Below are 18585 nucleotides of genomic sequence, written 5' to 3' on the forward strand. Positions count from 1 at the left end.
TCTCGTTGTAGCTTTTAACAGCTTCCGATTAACTACGGTAATGTCGCTCCACCCATCGCAGCATGCGCCACTCGCCTAATAAAAAAACAAAATTAACTCCTGCACGCGTCGTCCCGCTCCGCTTCGCTCCCGCACGTGGCTCGGGCTCCGCTCCTGCATGCGACGCTCAACTGCTAGCCCTACTAGATGCGACGCACAGCTGTCCTCTCCTGGTTTCGGCGCATGACTACCTGCGAGTCGCGTCGGCATGGCTGTTGGTCCTCCCAGGCGTGCAGCCGCCTAGGAGTCGCAGCGCTCGGCTACCGGCTTTGCTAGGCGCGGCGCGAGGCCACTGCCTCCGACAAACTTCCTATGCCAACGAGTCTCCAATCTCCTGAGCAGTAAGGAGATATTTACGCTGAAACTGCATATTGCAAGCGTCTGTTTTAAGTGTTTCAAATATTTTGGAGGTATGTTGCAAGTGCTTCATATAGATGTTGCAAAAAGTAGATCGGGATGTTACACATGTTGCAATAGTTGTACATGCATGCTGTAAGCTCCCGTTCTCAATGTTTCATCTGTTTTTCCAACGTATGTTGCAAATGTGTTATCTGGATATTGCATATGTTTTCACACATATGATGCAAATGTTTTATCTAGATGTTGCGTATGTTTACAATGGTTTGAAGTGTTTTAGGTGTTTTACAAGTGTTTCAAACGCATGTTTCAAATATTTCATTTGTTTTCAGACGTATTTTGCAATTGTTGCATCTGGACGTTTTTAAACTAGATCGAGTATTGCATCTCCCTCCTCGTCTTTTCTGCTATCTCGCCTCGGTGTCAGGCACCGGAAGGCGGAGGCGGTCCCCACTGACGTGGACGGGCCTCTCATGCTTGTGGGCGGGCGCAACAGGTGGACGGATAGACGGGAGAAGGGACGGGCGCGCGGAAGGCCGGACGGGGGCTAGCGTCCGAATGTCCGCGCGCTAGCCATGTCCCCTTTCTTTTCCCACACCTTCTGACAGGACGCCCAGGTCTCCCTCTCCACACGTGTCAGTTTTTCTTATGACAGGCACACACGTGTCAGAACATATGTGGATGAAGGCCAGGGCCGTGCATTTGGATGTGGCCCAGTGCGCAAGTGCCAGACTCCATTTCATCATGGCCCATAAACCCAGGAAGGAGCCCATGTGTGTGTGGGCCTGCTGTGGGTCACTCCCCTCCACACTGCGGTGATTGGCTCAGCTAATTAATGGGCCATGACGTGGTCTACGAGAGCCGTTTACCACAAATCAATCATGCACTCATATACGTTGCACACCGTTATTCCATTACTACTGCGACAAATACTAGTGTATATATATGCAGCTTTTTTTTTGTTGGGGGGGGGGGTTGCAAAAACTATGTATATGCAGCCATAATGATATGAGCACCATATATAAAAGGACAGTAGCTCAAAGAGAGCCATCCGCATTGAGATGCGTCCATGCATCATGCAAACAATCATATCCCTGTCACTGAAGGAAAAAAAACATGAAAAAACACTAATTATATTGTGCATGTTTGTAGTTAACTAGCAAAACATACATGTGTGCTGCACGGAACGCTCAGTACATCTTGGAATCGGAATCTGTATCGTTCGTTGGATGTGAGTTGTTCTACTAACTCGTTTGGTTGTTTGGGATAGATCGCCATATATCAACACTGGAGATAATATGTTGTAACTCGTTGAGCATAGATCATGAATCTAGATGACATGATTCGGGCCGAGCACAAGGACAATTTGATAAATAAAAAGCGGGATGAATGAAGCAAAGTTTGAGAAGGAAAAAGGCGGATTGAAAGAAATGTTTCGCTAGCTCTTTAATATTAGGTTGAGAATTATTGAGAATTAGAGAATAAAGATAGAGATTATATTGCCACGTAACTTCCGAGCAACAACTATTATGCGGTAACCAACCAACCCAACAAATCCTCCCGTCATTGTTTGAATTATTAGATGCATCAATGGATGTCCTCACTCCAATTGCCTTTACAACTTCATTACTTGCATGATCATTTCCCGCTTTATGTTTCACTACTGGGACAGTGATTATTACACTAATTATTAGTAAGCATGCAAGCTTTCTTTTCTTTTCCTTCTTTTTATGAAAAAAACTACATTTTTTTCATCCCCTTTCATATATACTACTTTTGAGAGAAAAAAAAAACAATCTCATCCCTTTTCTCCCTACTATGACACCAGTACGTTGCAGCAGTTCCATATATACTATTCTTCTGCCATGCATGCGCAGCATGACTTGAAAGAGACCGAGCGAGGGCCCACATGTCGGGTGAGTGGGAGGATAGTGGTTAACACACACAGCCTTGTTATGGAAGCGTTAATTAGGCTAGCTAAGCCGTGCCACCCTCCAAGCCTCCAACATCCACCTTTCATTTTTTTTCCTTTCCCCCAACAAAAGTCCAAGTCTCTAACTCTCTTTTATGTTTAGGTTGCAAAGTCCCTCTCAAGCAACCTACTGCTGGTCGATGATGTGATGATTCTTCTCTTCATTCATTTTATAATCATGCAATCATATATCCTAATCATTTTATCTCAATTTTATTCTGGCGTGTCTACTTGATTATAGGGATTCTCATGAGAGGAAAAGACTGTGCTGTCCTTCCGGCAGCTAAGTTTAAAAAAAAAACTCAACCTGCGAGGGGCAAGCCGCCCCCCGGGCATTATACGTAAGAAGAAGGCCTTCTCACACAGGCCGAGAAAACCCCTGAACCTTGGCCCCGGCCCGACACTGGGAGACGTAATCCGTGAGATGGGCCGTCTCCTTTAAACCAGTGTTTTGGCACCCGGGACCGGCGAGGGGATTTTTTTAACCCCCAGCCTGAAATTCGCTCCCACTGGGAGTCGAACTCAGGACCTGAAGGGTGCCACCGGAGTGACTAGCATATCTTAGTTAACCAACTGGACTAGCCATCCTTTGGTAGCAGCTAAGTTTATATACTACAACATTTTCATTTCATTTGATAATTTGGGTTTCACATTCCTTCTAGCTTGTCCTGTTTATCTCAGTTCCCAAGCTAGCCACGAAACCGATAAAAAGTTATAGAGCCAAAAATGTCCAATCTTATCTGCGAATACTTTATTTGGGGTCAACTAAGCAGATTTTCATCTGCACTAATTATGTCTTAAAAAGTCTTTGGTACAACGTACCCTCTACGTTTCTACAGTCCTGTCCATGAACAGCCTGTTTTAGGTACACAGTAGTTAGCTTAGCTTGGCCAACAATGGACAATTGTACCTAAGCTTGCACTGAAAGTGAAATAATCCAGAAAGACAAATGCCTGCTCGTACTTTATTTAGCACCATATATTTTGCATGATGATTAGTTGTTGTACTACTAATAATCTTTCGTCGATCCATCATATAATCATTCCATCTGAATGAACTGAAAAAAGGAGGAGAGATACGCGGGCGAGGTCAGTTTAGTCAATGTACTACTTTGGCATACAGAGGTGTCCACAGCACACCGACTAGACACAGCACATTTATGAAAACCCAGGAGAATTTTTTGATTTCAATTCCCCTGATTGTCTCAGTCAGCAACCACCGCGTACCAGTTCTAGAAAAAGAAATCGCAGCACACCATCCTGCAGGCTGCCCCTCTTCTCTTCTCGCATTCGTTTTTATACCCTCACCCAACGCAAGGCCGTGGCGACCAGCTTGCTGTTAGCACCACTGCAGAGCACCAGAAGCAGAGGGAGGAGGAAGAAGGAGAGCAAGGCGAGGCGGCGGCGGCGGCAGTAGCGGAAGCATGGACTGCTGCATCTGCAGCCCCATGGCGTCCGTGTACAGGCTTCCGAGGAACACCATCTGTGCTCCCTGCCACGAGGGCGCCAAGGCCATCATCGGATTTCTGAACAAGGCTGGTGAGCAGCAGCAAGAAGAGGGCGGCCATGGCTCTGTGCTCAAGTCCAGAGTGTCCATGATGAAGCCTGACAGCGCAACCAAGGTACGTACGTACGATTTTCCCCAATTATTCAGTTCCTTACTGTTTCTGAATACATTCTAGTTGAAACTGCCATTATTAAATACTAATCCTCTTGTCGAATTTTCATACTGCTAGAATTGCACATCTGAATCTTCTGAACCAACACTGTTGTTTGTTGTGATATCATAAGGTGTGCTAGTTGTTCATTCACGTTTGTTTTGCTAGCATATACCAGTGTTGTTTGGTTTCTAGTCAGCTGCATGTCACAATCTCAGGACGACGTTTGCTGCACGCATGCTTCAATAGAATAGAAAGGTTCTGTAAAAAGTGAGCCCCGGACGTTAACGGGCCTTTATAAAGTTATTAGTTTCAGGCCTTTCAGCAACCGCCTTTTACGCTTGTGTCGTGTTATTAGAACATACGGTTCCGAACTCCCTAAGGTTTTGCTTTGCAGCAAACATCTCAGAAATGCAGTGCAGAGTGTATTTTCCTTGATCCTCGCTCATTCTCAGTATGTTCAATTTTGGTGCCTTTTCAGTAGAGACGTTCAACTCTTTCCCTAACCCCCTGCCATTTCGATTGGTAGAAAATCCAATATGAAAGCCTGAATAATACCAAGACTACTAACATGTAAATGTAATTAAGGAAATGATTTCTGCCTTACAATCCATGCTCAAAGTGTAAAGTAGTAGCAGGCAACAAGATGACACCGAAATCTATCAAAGGTGATTTTTTGCCGAACAGAATTCAGTTCGTTTTCTGAACCAACCAACCAATCAATGCAGGGGATGAAGGACGCGTGGGAGCAGGTGAAGGAGATGAGAGGCAGGGAGGAGGAGGCCCACCAGAGAGCTGCCTTCCTCGCGCAGGGCCTGGCGATGGCGTGGAAGGAGGGAGTCCACACCGACATCGTCGTAAAACCGGGCGCTGGGCCCCCAATCCCGGCCCACAAAGCCATCCTGGTAAGTAAGTGGGCTGCATACTGGTTGCGAACAAGTGGGCCCTCATTCCCTGCATGCATTTCAAACGAAGCCCAGCCAGCCCATGAGATAATTAATCTCACGTCTGATCTGATGCGCACGCACGCACGCAGGCCGCGAGGTCGGAGGTGTTCCGCCACATGCTGGCCGCCGACGAGCGCTGCAAGTCCCCCGCCGGCGACGCCATCTCCCTCCCGGAGCGGACCCACGACGAGCTCGCCCTCTTCCTCGCCTTCCTCTACACCGGCGCGCTGGAGGACGACGGCTGCGGCGGCAGCCTCCAGGTCCCGGAGGAGCGGCAGCTGCACGCGCTTCTCGTGGCGGCCGACAAGTACGATGTCCCGTTCCTGCGGCGGGCCTGTGAGGCGCGGCTGGCGGCGGCCGTGGACGCCTCCAACGTGCTGCGCACGCTGGAGGTCGCAGAGCTGAGCTCCAGCGCGGCGCTCAGGGAGCGCGCCATGGACACGGTGGTGGAGCACGCCGAGCAGGTGGTGTTGTCGCCAGAGTACGACGACTTCGCCGTCAGGAACGCCGGGCTGTGCGTCGAGATCACCCGGGCGCTGCTGCTGGCCAAGATGCCGACTGTAAATATATAGGCGAAAATTGCATTATACAGTTCTTTGGGACACGGTTTGTGTCATTACGAGAGAAACGTCTCCGTTGCAGGTGACCCATCATGGACCGTTCGATCTTGATCCAACGAATGATTTGGCTCGTCGCTCTCTTCTTCTTCCTCCCCATTCTTCCTGCTCGCCCGGCGGCGCTCTGCTCCTCGCCCCCACCGCCGCCGCTAGCCCCGCCACGGCGCGCTAGGGCCGCGAAGCTCCGGCCGAGCCCTAGCGCGCTCGTGGAGGCTGCCTTCATCGGAGCGCCCCTTGCCGGAGCTCTCCCGCTCCGACTTGGCCCGTCTCGCAAAATGGATTTACAGAGACGGACATTTAATTTACGTGGTGGCCTGCTCTCCCTCCACCACCTCTAGATGCGGCGGATGCGGCGGGAGAGGGGGCATGCGGCGATGGGGATCCGGCGGCGCTGGGCCGCTCCCCTAGCGCGGGTGGCTGCGCTGGCAGCGGCGGTGGCCCACTCTCCCTCTACCACCTCCAGATGCGGCGGATGCTGTGGGAGGAGGCGGATACGGCGGTGGGAAGCCGAATCCAACGCCGGGCGACTGGATCCCTGCTGTGCGCGTGGATCCCGGCCTGGCGGCGGTCTTGGGGCGGTGCGATGCCGCCGGGAGGGGCAGGCGAGGTCTTCGGGCTAACAGAGGTCGTGGGGCGACATATGTCATACACGGCGCGTTCCCCAGCGGCGGATCCATGGCGGGCGCGTCCCCGACTGCCAGATCCAGGGTGGGCGGCGGCGCGTGGATGGGCTCGGCGGGCTTGTCCATGTTTTTTTCTTTTTCTTTTTCCTGATTCATTTTCACAGACGGGCATTGTGTCTGCCTGCGAAAACATTGATTTTGACATACGGGCATTATTGCCTACTCTGTAAATGCCAATTAATGCAGACCTTTGCACGCAGGCGGACGGTTTGCCCGTCTGGGAAAACTGTTTTTCCCTGCCTCAGAAAAGAATGCTGTAATAGTGCTCTTCCGTCCACCCCTCCTCTTGGGTCTGCAGCACGGCGCCGCTTCCCCTGCTCACTCGCCCAGGAACGCCAGCGTCCACAGCGCCAAGGGCGCATGACGCTGCACAGCCGCTTGCCGCCCGCTCGCGGTGTGGCCCCACCTGCTCGCTCGAGCTGGACCGAGCTGGAGCAGATGGGCTACAATTCTCCGAAGCAGCGGTGATTCCGCGGACGAAGACTTGCAATGCTGCGCCGCTAGCCCGCCCGCTCGCGGTGGGCCCCCACCCAGGGTTTTGGGATTCAAATCACCAAAAATTTCGGACCTGGCCGAAATGGGCGAATCTCGGAAATTTCAAACTGGGATTCACTTGTTCTGATCAGTCAAAATGTTCAGATTTAGCTAATATTTGACTAAATTTTGGCCACAATTTGATCAATAGGCATGAATATGAAATGATTGAATTATATTTTGAAAGGTTTGCACTTCTATATTGAAATAATAACTTGTAGGCATGTTTGAACTATATATTTAACATAAAATTTGAATTTGACTGAAATTTTTTTGACTGGTATGGTTTTGTTTCGGAGCTCACCGAAATGGGTGGATTTCACCAAAATTCAGTCAATTCGGGCCGAATCCCATAACCTTGCCCCCACCCGCTCGCGCGAGGTGGACCGAGCTGGAGCAGATGGGCAGCGATTCCCTGCAACGGCGGTGATTCCGTGGACGAAGACTCGAATAGGGACGGCGCTAGCGTAGGTGACAACAGTTGAGGACCACAATTGTTTTTTTCCATACAGTCAATTCGATCTCAAGCAGATGTGATGCGATGCTGTTAAAATGCCGATACAATTACTTCTTTAGTCATACAACAAACTTTTTATTTAACAAAAAAAATGTTACCATGACTTGAGCTAGTACTCAGTCAATAAAAATAAGCTCTCATCATCCTCAGGGTATACATGTCATTTTACGCTCAGGGCAGAGAATCTATGAGAAATAATCAAGACTGTCAAACACCTAGACAGTAAATTCTTTAGGTCACATCTTATCAGAAAATTATGATTAGATTAAAACCGATTCTTAGATAAGCGGTTCCAAATAGGCCCCCAAGTTCGATTCTTTTCCTTGTTCGATTCCTAAACAATCTAAAAAGAATCAAGACCGTTTAGGTGGGATTCTCGATTGTTTTCACCTAGAATATGATTCTAAGCAGTCCTAAACACACCCTTTATATTATGCTGGAATTACCGGCTTTTACTTAGGGCTTTAAAAAGCTGCCAATTCCTAGTCTCCTACAGAATAAACACGGCTTGTTTCTAAAAAAAAACTCTAACCTTATCTTATTATTACTAATTAGAGGCTCTAATAGAAGTTTCACGATGCTCTTACTATTACTAATTAGAGGCTTCATGTTAATTCTCACCGGACGCCCTAAGAAAAAAAGATAAATCTTAAAAATTCTTGCAATAATCAGAAATATCCGGCCTTTGATTTGATATACTCTAATCACCATCATCAATAATAACCATTAGATATGTTCTGATGTATAAAAATTACCCACCTCCTAAGATATATAATAAAGTAACCCCTAATCTTGCATCTAAATTACCCACATTTACCATTAGAAAAGATAATTCAAAAATAACCCCCTAAATTAGCATCTAAATTATCCACTTGTGCCATTATGAAAAATACTTGCAAATAACCCCTAATTTTGTATCTAAATTATACAACTCTAACATTATGAAAGATAATTTAAAGTAACACCCCAATATTTTTTTATAGATTACCTACATTTTCTGTAATAAAAGATATTATAATGTAAAACCTTTTAATTTGTAACTAAATTATTCATTTCAGTTGTTATATAAAATAAACAAAAATATCTCTCAATTCTACATGTAAATGCATTAAACTATTACAAAAACTAACTCAATAACCATAAATCACGCTATATATATTTCTAAATTATACACTCTATCACTGTTAAGTTAAAAGTAGGCATAATACTATGTACCACCATGTAAACCAAGTAACATGTTTTTATTAGGATAAATGTTTATTCTAATAGCTTGTCAAGTGGAAAATATTTCTTGACGAACTATATAACAATGACACTGATAAATTCACTTTAAGTTATATTAATACACCATGATAATAAATTTTTAAGTTGTTATCTTAAATAACTTTATACAATTTGACAAAAATGCTTCATATCAATATTAACAATTTATTTTAAGGACTATATTTTATAAAACAATAGTACTATATATAATTATTTGATATAACAAATTTAGCATCTTGAGATTAAGTCCGCTTTTGGCCCCTCAACTATCATGTTCGTCTAATTTTGACCCCCAACTACAAAACCGCCTGATCCAGCGACCCCAACATTCAAAACCATTCACTTTTGGCACTAGGCACGGGTGAGGCTTTTCTACCGACGTGGACCTAGTTTTGACCCCGCCGCGCTAGCGTTGACCGCCACATAGGATGCTGGTGCGGGCAAAAAAAAAGGAGGCCAGCCCACTGAGCTCCCCCTCCCCCTCTCAATTCCCCTCCCCCGAACCCTAGCCACCGTGAGCTTCATCGTTCGTCCACCACTGCCGTCTCTGTCGGCGGTGGTGCAGCCCTTCTTGATGTCGGCCCCTCTCCCGCTGCTGCATCCGTAGTCACCCATCACCTGGGAGTCCTTCGTCGTCGCCATCGCTTGTGGAAATGGCCACCTAAAGCAGATCCAATAGGAGTTTTGGAAGCCAAGCTTCTTGGGGTCGCCATGGCAATTCATCCTCACCCATCCCTTATCGTGAAGGCCCACTAGAGTACACCCTAGCGGTGTTATGCAGATGCAGTGCAAAAGCTGCTAGGTTCATATCGTGGAGTGATTTGAACCTAGGAATGCAGTATCTAAAGTGTGCATGGGCTCATGTAAGTTATTGTCCTCATCTATTCCAAGTTTGTAGATGCATCACTGGTTCAACGTGTCTCTGATTTAGTGGTTATTGGTGTGTTGCATAGGATGGTGGTTGTGACTTCTATAGATGGGTGGATCCACCAAACAGCAGTGTTAGTGCGAAAAGTGACCAACAAGTAAATATTTGTAGTTTTGCCGTGCGTTGTGATCGGATATGACCTAGCACTCAATGACATAGGATTTATACTGGTTCAGGCAATATGCCCTACGTCCAGTTTCAGTCGGTCGATGACTTTATTCCTAAGCCTAGTTGCTCGAAGTTTGCTGTGGGGTTACAAACGAGTAGGAATGAGAAGGGGGTGTTAGAGGTCCGGTCAGACTCCGATCTGAGTGGCCGAGAGTGAGGGATGCTCTAACATGCGGTAAGTATTGGAGCGTATGCTCTGTGTAGCTATCGAGTTATAGAGCTATTCAAGTCCTCAGGTCGTCGTGTCCTCGAGTTGTCTAGCCCTTTCTTTTTTCTCTCTCGAGAGCTTTTAGGAGAGAGCTCATCCCCTTTTATAGTTTGAAGGGATGGCCTTACAAGTTAGAGAAAGAGAGAGAGTGTATACATGTGCTACCTAGTCTTGTTGCCCACGTTGTCGGGTATGAGACGGTTATCAGCGCCCACAATACTATTTATGTTCAGACGCATCTGATAGGCTCTACCGTGTTCGCCTAGTACGGCAAACGTCGGCGCCTACAATACTGTTTGTGCTCTGATGCATCTGGAAGGTTGTATAGTGCTGTTCTGGCATGGCCTGGAGGCACCGTCCTATAGGTATGCAGGGCATGGCAGAGTGTGGTCCTCGGTATTGCAGTTGACTTGAGCGCCTTACCTTATCTGCTCCGCCTGATCCCCAAGCCCTCATCGAGCGGGCACCCCTGGTCAGTCGTTCCCAGTCGGTCCCGACCGTGTCGGTCGAAAAAGAGCAGCGAGCAGAGGTCTGGCGTATCCTCGGTCGGAGAAGGAGGTCAGAGCCAGACTACGGTCCCACCTTGGCCAGGCCTTCTGGTTGGGGACCAAATCATTGTCCTGGCCTGTCATTATGTACCTAGGCTGGCCCAGGCGCGCATTGTCACCGCGTCACCTGCTGGGCTAGGTTTTACAGGGAAGCAGGTCCATTGGGGACCCTGGGTTTATGAACCCAATAGGAGCCCCTGAGCCCCTTTGGGACTTTTGTGAAGTCATGAAGGGGATGTTTACACTTGTTTCACGAGCGCACCCGGTGGGTGTAAGGTTGTGGGTCGCCGTCGGATGAGACGGAGCCCGAACCCGAGGCATCAGGCGAGATGGATCCTGTGGCGTGGCCTTAGGGTCGGGCGAGATATAGCGCGAACCCAAGGGTCAGGCACGGCTGAGGGGTCGAGCGAGATGGAGCATGAACCCAAGGGTTGGGTGAGACAGAGCGCGAATCCAAGGGTCAGGCGCGACCGAGGGGTCGGGCGAGAAGGAGCATGAATCCAAGGGTCAGGGGCGCGGTCGAGGGGTCGGGCGAGACGGAGGTGAGCATAGCCCCCGAGCCTACAGCCGGCTGGAGAATCAGTCGGTGGCTAAGCACCTTGGTACTCTTTTCTGGGGCTATGGACTCCTGTGTTCTTTTCGGTCAAGGTGTTCGCCCGTGTTTGTTTTGATCGCAACCTGCGTGGTCAGTTGGGTTCCTAAGTAGGGACCTGGCAGCTCAAGCCCCCAAGCCCCATTAGGCTCGATAGGGGTCAGCCAGGGGTTGAGTTAATGACACTTGCCTCGATGGCTCGAGTGTCATGCTCGGTGATCTCGCTAACGGGCATGTCCGAGTGGAATCCGGTCCCGTCGTTCATGACGGGGTTGGCATGGCCCCATGTGGCATTCCACTGCTCCTTAACCCACCTCTTGGCAGATGCCTAAGTCATTCTAGAGACTAACTCAGGTGGCCCGCTGGCCTCCCCTCGATGGAGATTCTATGGGCTTGGCTCAAGGTTAGGATCGAACGAGAAGGTCGAGATGACTCTGTTAGCTTTTGAGCAGATTTAGTGAGGGCCACTAGGGCTCATCTATGTTTTCTCCCCTGGCTCTGTTTGATGCGAGGTGGCCTCGAGCCCTTTGTGGGTCGGCCTTCGAACCCCAGTCGATCGTCGCTCATATCGAATGAGACGACTACCGCTTCGTGACAAAAACGCGGAGCGTTGTGATGCAACAATTGGATATGGAATGCTTGGATGTATGGGATGAATGTATGGATGAATATGTGACTAAATGTATGAATGCATGTATGAGGATGGATGAATGAATGCTCATGTACTACGAAAGTAGAACAGAGGTTAGTAAAGTTACCTTGATGGCTTAAGTGACAGGTCCGGGGAGCTCCTATCGGATATGTCCCAGTGGGATTCATGTCCGTCGTTCATGATGGGGTTGGCATAACCCGCATGGGCCATCTCACTACTCCTTACCTATCTCTCGGTAGCCGCCCGAGTCGTTCGATCGACTCGAGTAACCCATTGGCCTCTCCTCGATGGAGATTTTGTTGGTGGGCCCCTTCAAACCCTGCCTGAGAAGGCGGAGGGTTCTTTGCATGCGGTTGTGCCTTGTTTCCCATGCCTAGGTTGCGGTAGTGGTGGGTCCCGCCTAGGCCACGTCCCGTTAGCCAGGCGATGTTTTGTTGGGCAGGCCGCGTCCCGTTAGCTAGGGCCACATCTCGTTGCACGCCTTTCCACATTAAATAGGGGGAAGGGAGAGAGTTTTCCTCCCGTTCTTTCGCCTTTATTCAACCGCTGCCGTTTCTCCTTCCTTCTTTTCTCCAAGCCTATTTGTGTGCCGCGGCAGTTTCTAGGAGAGAGGAGGGCAGAGTGAGGGAGAGGAAAAACTCACAGATTCGTTCATAAATCCAAGGTGCGATGTCAAACTAGAGGCCTTCCAGCGTTGACGAGGAGGTGCTGGCAGCCTTTGCTGAGAAGGTGCTGCTCCCATCGAAGGAGGTGGTGCAATGGAGGCCTCATACACCAGGAGAGGTTGTTCCACAACCCTGGGCTGACGAGGTCATCTCCTTCCTTGCCTTCCACGAGCGTGGGCTCGGGTATCCCATGCACTGGTTCCTGCACGGGCTCCTCAACGAGTGGGGCCTAGAGTTGCAGCACCTCAACCCGACTGGGGTACTGCACATTAGGAACCCGGTGGAGGCGCCATTCCCGATGTTCACTGGGGAGAGGCCAGAGAGGAGAGAAATCTAGTCATGGGGTCCCGCCCGTTGGCAGAACAAGCTGGAGATTACCGAGACAGAGCTTCGGAGGCTCATGCGGCATGGCCTCGATGGGTTGCGAGTCTTCCATACTTTCTTCCGCCACGGGTCACCCTGTTGGTGGAGAGAACACGGCCGATGTGGGAATACTCTGGCCCAGTGGATCCCGACCGCACGTTGCTAGAGGAGTTGCCAAAGGATGAAGTGTGGAGTCATCTCGATCGGGTGTTGCAGTTGAGGGATGAAGACTCCCTCGAAGGGACGCCTAGTCCCCTTCATGCCACGAAGCTATCCAATTTGGTATGCTTTTTTCCCATGACCTTTTCCTTCTTGTTTTGATGTTTTGATTGATTTTGAGTTGTCCATTTTGAAGGGACTCACGGGCTATAAATCCCGGCCGCATCTTCAGAGAGGACCGGAAGGCGTGGTTCGGCAAGCTACCCAGAGGGCGGACGCACTTGCTAAGAAGAAGAAAAAAGCTGAGAAGGTCCAGAGGAGGTTCGATAAGGAGAAGGAGATCAACCAGTGGGTCTAGGTGGGCAAGAGACGGAGCGACGTGGAGGCAGAGCTCGAGTTGGAGGAGGCCACGAAGATGGGTGACGACACGAGTGCCTTAGAGGATGAAGGAGACAGGGGCGCTGCTATGACCTCGGTGGAGCACCGTGAGCCTATGGCCATATCCGTCGATGGTGGGCATGATACGGAGACGCGCGGCAACATTCCTGAGTCGAGGAAGCACGCCGCGAGTGAAGACACTACCCTCGAATGAGAGGCAAAGTGGGTGCAGTCGCCGCGCCCTTTGGAGGCCTTGTCGGCTTTGCGACCCCCTGCACTGAGTGTGGCGGAGCATGCCGATCGGCCGGGGGGACATGATCGTTCCCCTGCCTCTTCAGGGTTGATGCGTGTGCGTGACCCCCTATGGGGAGATGCCCCGCCAGTTGCTCCGATGGTTTCACCATGAGCTGGCGGTCGCAGCCGTTCGCGGGCTGATCGGGAACCGACCGGGTTGCCTCCTCCCTCGGCTGATGCGAGGGGGCATGGGTCGTGACCAGCAAGCGATCCTTGTCTGGTCGGCTCATGGTCAGCCAGTTAGGGCTTCAGAGCTCTACCGCTTTTGTCTAGGTATGCATTCATGCTCCCTTTTGTTCTCATAGTTGAGTTTTTGAGTGTGACTAACTTGCGCTTGTTTGACAGCGGCCAGGGGCTGGCGGGACTGGGAATCTTCCCACCTCCCATGCAAGAAGAGTAGAGACCCAGCCTACAGCGAGTCACAACGAGTGGCGGGGGAAGCAGGTTGGTGGCGGTGTGACCTACCTTACTATGGGTTGCGTCTTCCTGTCCGATCGTGAGCACGACGACAGCTGCGGCGGTGATGGCGGTGATCCCCATGGTGATAGAGGAGGTCATGTCTGAGGTGACTCTCATGGTCCCTCCCCCAATAGTTGTGGAGGAGAGGAGGGAAACCGGGCTCCCTATCTCGCCTGGCGGAGGAGCGCATAGTTTGCCCGCCTGGTCAGAGCTGGAGGGGTCCGCAGGAACCATGGCCAGGCCGAAGGTAGAGCAACCGCCGGTGAGCCATGGAGTCCTAGTGGTGGACATCCCCTTCTCCGGCAAGGAAGACACTGGGGTGGAGCTGCCAGCCATCCCGCTGTCCCAGGACTTGGTGATGATCCGGTCATCGCACGATACTACGATGGCTAGATCTTCCAGCGAGTCGGGGGTGACCCGCAAGCTGGTGTGACCTTGGCCCGACAAGCCAGGAAAGGCTCGATTTGTCCTTCGTGACGAGGAGGAGGTGAAGCTCTAGAACCTGCTCGGGGAGAGAGGACTGTCGATGGAGTCTGATCTCGCCCTTACCAAGGCGAGGCTCAAGGAGGCCTTGGAGAGGGTTGAGCTCGTCCATCAGGCCATGACAGTCGACCTATCACGCATTGTAGAGGTAAGTTTTCTACATTCTTGGTGTTGTCTTTGATTCCTAGGCTTTTAAATGGTTGTCTCAGCACGCCTGCTTCTTGTCTTGCAGGACCTAGAGATGATGTCGATCCACAAGTCCCAATTTCTTTGAGAGGAGCACGGTCGGATGGAGCAAGAAGCGATGGCATCACGGTGGGTCGATGAGCTCAGGCACCAGCAGGAGTCCACCCGTCGTGAGTCTCAAGACCGAGTGGCTGAGACGACGGGAGCACGAGCGGTGGAGCTGCATGCGATCGAGCAGGCGACTACTACCGAGCAGAAACTTGACGTGGTGAAGGCCCACTTAGCGGAGACCAAGGTGGCACTCTAGAAGTCCTTGGAGGCTCTGGAGGTGAAGCGGAAGGCCCGGTCGAACGCCGAGCACGAAGTGGTCGCACTCCGAGGGCAGATGCTCGAGGCAGAGGAGTCGACCGCTCGAGAGGGTGACCCAGCAAGAGGAAGGGATCTCCATTCTTGAAAGCACCCACCTTGGTACATATTTATTTCGCCCTTGGTTGATGCCTTGATTTTTCCTTTCCATTGCTTCTGAATTTGTCGTCTGCTTCTAGAACTAGGTGGAAAGATCAGCTCTAATCTATATCTATCTGTCCACGCACCCAGCCACAAACATACTAAGGATTACCCAAACCTGACTTGATAGGTTACTGTTGGCACTAATCTATATCTATCTATTCTATACTATAAAAGAGCAAAGGAATTATAAATTACCTGTCTCCTAAAAGCCCTCTACCCACCTAAGGTCTCCACCCTCACTAAGGCTCCACCTTCCCTCTCTCCTTGTCTCGCTCGGCAACAACATCGAAGACAGTCTAGAGCCAAATACACTCAGAGTTAGGGGAGAGATGCATGGATAGCCAGCGGTAAGCATGAAGCGAGCCCCCCCACACCACCACGTCAGGAGAGAGGGAGAGGCATGCTCACAGCAGGACTCGTATGTCACCGCGGCTCGCCTCACTTGGATCTCCTGGTGCTCCCCCTCCATTCTCACCACATAGTTATAGAGAAGAAAGAAGTGACAGTTTGATAGGGAAAAGGAGCGGACAACACCCACAGACAAAGATGTATACAAGAAAGAACCACAGCCACTCATCTCACATCCGACGGACCACAAAAGTTGACTAACAAACTATGAGGCGACTGCTACCGAGTAAATCTGTTTTTCAATACAATCCTGGAAAAACTCCTGTCAGTTTGACGTTCAAAGAAGAAAAGAACTCAATCAACCCTATCATATTAGGGTTAATTGAAATGAAGCCATTATAACTTCCACGGTTTTGGGGAATGCTACTACAATTCACCTATTCTCATATGTGCCGTTATAATTTTGATGCTTCACTACCCTATACATTTGGTGCGGCCTTGGCCTAGCTGCAGGGCAATGGATGCATATGGTATTTTCGTATATATGGAACATGCTGCCTCTCCCTCCTTCCCTGTCCGCCGCCGTCCTTATTCTGCATCTGTTGCCCGCTCATTGTCCTTCATATCTTGTGCACCGCGGAGGCCCCTGACATTGGCCTAAAGCTACCTCTATCACCATCCACCTCGAATCTTCTCCTCCACCGATAGTCATCTTAGGCCCAATCCTTGCTGTTAGGGTTAGTGTTTGATAGGGGAGAGGCAAGGATAGGACAACGAGAGTAAATATGGTAAGAGGCACAAAATACCCATGTACCAGTGGGCATCTACCTGGTGGGCGCGGATATGGGCGTGAACCTGTGTGCACAGGCATGGGTGCGGGTACAGAGTTGTACCCAATGGGCAATGGTGAAAGCTCTAGTTTGGTTTTGGTGAATTGATGAAACCCTAAGTGCTAACCTAGTTTATCAAAGTGATTATGATATAGGTAGAACTATTCCAAGTGGTGGAGCAATGGTGAAGATCATGATGATGGTGTGACCATGGCGATGATCAAGTGCTTGGACTTGGAAAAGAAGAAAGAGAAAAATAAAAAGTTCAAGGCAAAGGTGAAACTTGATAGGAGCTTTTTGGTTTGGTGATCGAGACACTTAGCGAGTGTGATCACATTTAGGATCGATAGCCGTACTATTATGAGGGGTGAAACTCGTATCAAAATGCGGTTATCAAAGTGCCACTAGATGCTCTAACTCATTGCATATGCATTTAGGATCTAGTGAAGTGCTAACATCCTTGAAAATGTTTGTGAAAATCTACTAACACAAGTGCCCAAGGTGATACACTTGGTGGTTAGCACATATGATCAAGGGTGGCAAAGTTGGTGTTGAGAAGGGGCTGTCTCGAGGTGACCAGACGCTGCTCTAGCAGTGACCGGACTCAGTAGCCGCGTCCGGCCAGTGACGCGCAATGAAGGCCACCCTCGGTCTTTTGATCGGACACCAAACAGTGAATGTGACTAGACGTGCTAGGAATATGACCAGTCAGGAGGTGATGTACGCTGACGTCAATCGCGAAGTGTTGGCGCATAGAGGAGAAGAAGGACCGAACTCTGGCCTGTGTCCGGTCACACCTAAGTGGACGCGTCCGATCATGAAAAATCGCTTCTAGATGCTTACGGGAAATGATCTGACGCTGGGTTATCATGGGGAACGGCACGTTCGGTCGTTGGATGATGGCACGGGCGCACGCGCGAGCAGGGCTGGCACCGGTGCGTCCGGTCCTGTCTCCTATGCGTTCGGTCGTCACTTGAGTGCTGGCACAAGAGAATCTGACCGTTGGGATGACGCGGTGGAGAATCAAAGGAAGGAACACATGGCGCAGATCCATGGACCGGACGCTAGGGTCCTACGTCCGGTTAACCTGACCTGTGCGTCCAGTCGCCCCGTGGAGGCAGAGCAGTGTGAGCCCAACGACTCTATTTGGTTGGGGACTCTATTTAAGGCATGTGGCCGGCTCTAGCTCACTCTCTTGGCCATTTTGCATTGACATAGCAACCTTGTGAGCTTAGCCAAAGCCCTTCCACTCATCTCCATCATTGATTGATCATCTTTGTGAGATTAGGAGTGAATCCAAGTGCATTGCTTGAGTGATTGCATCTAGAGGCACTTGGTGTTCGTGTTTCACTGCGGGATTCGCCTATTACTCTTGGTGGTTGCCGCCACCTAGACGGCTTGGAGCAGTGAGGATCATCGAGTGGAGGAAGGTGCTTGTCTCTGGCTTCGATCATGGTGATTGTGAGGGGTTCTTGACCTTTCCCCGGTGGAGAGCCAAAAGGTACTCTAGTGGATTGCTCGTGGCTTGTGTGATCCTCATCTTGTGTTGGTTGTGTAGCACCCTATTGAGGGTTTGGCGTGTGATGCCAATTAGCGCGTGAACCTCCAAGTGAGTGAATCGCCATAATGAGGACTAGCTTGCTGGCAAGCAGGCAAACCTTGATAAAAATCTTGTGTCACCTTGTCTGAGGATTTCATTGGTTATCTTGTGATTGATTGATTGGCTCCATCTTGTGATTGGCTCATACCTTGATATGTTGGTATAATCATCGCCATCCTCTCTTGTATTACATTTCTAGTGTGTAAGCTAAGCTCTTTAGTGTAATTAGTTTTGAGAGCAAGCTTGTGTCGAGTCTAGTGGTTAGTGAGGCTCTTTAGTTAGCTTTTGAGAGCTCACTAACTTAGTATAGTGACTTAGCAAATTGTGTGCTTAGTGATCATAATCACTAGTATTGTGGTAGGTGGCTTACTCTTTTAGTAGGCTAGCGCAACACTCGCTTTGCCGTTTGGTTGTCTAACATATTTGCTAAGTGTTGTTGTGGAAATTTTCAATAGGCTATTCACCCCCCTCTAGCCATTAGGACCTTTCAAATGGTAGACGAACAAGAAAATAGCATACCCATACCCGCAAAACCACCAAACCCGCACTGACATGTGGGCCCATTGCAGAGGAGGTATATATTCTTCAGATTATAGGGTTCCAGACACCGAAATACCCAATCCCACTC

At 49.7% G+C, this 18585-nt stretch overlaps 1 protein-coding gene across 1 annotated transcript; it reads left to right on the forward strand.

The window, feature by feature from the left end:
• Positions 1-3439: 3439 nt before the first annotated feature.
• On the forward strand, positions 3440-5594 carry LOC136481305 (BTB/POZ domain-containing protein At1g01640-like). The gene is made up of 3 exons (XM_066478666.1): positions 3440-3989; positions 4754-4930; positions 5062-5594. The coding sequence occupies exons 1-3, from the start codon at positions 3792-3794 to the stop codon at positions 5542-5544; spliced, it is 858 nt and encodes a 285-aa protein (XP_066334763.1). The 5' UTR covers positions 3440-3791; the 3' UTR covers positions 5545-5594.
• Positions 5595-18585: the final 12991 nt, after the last annotated feature.

Source organism: Miscanthus floridulus, chromosome 9 (genome assembly GCF_019320115.1).
Source record: "Miscanthus floridulus cultivar M001 chromosome 9, ASM1932011v1, whole genome shotgun sequence".
Taxonomy (NCBI): domain Eukaryota; kingdom Viridiplantae; phylum Streptophyta; class Magnoliopsida; order Poales; family Poaceae; genus Miscanthus; species Miscanthus floridulus.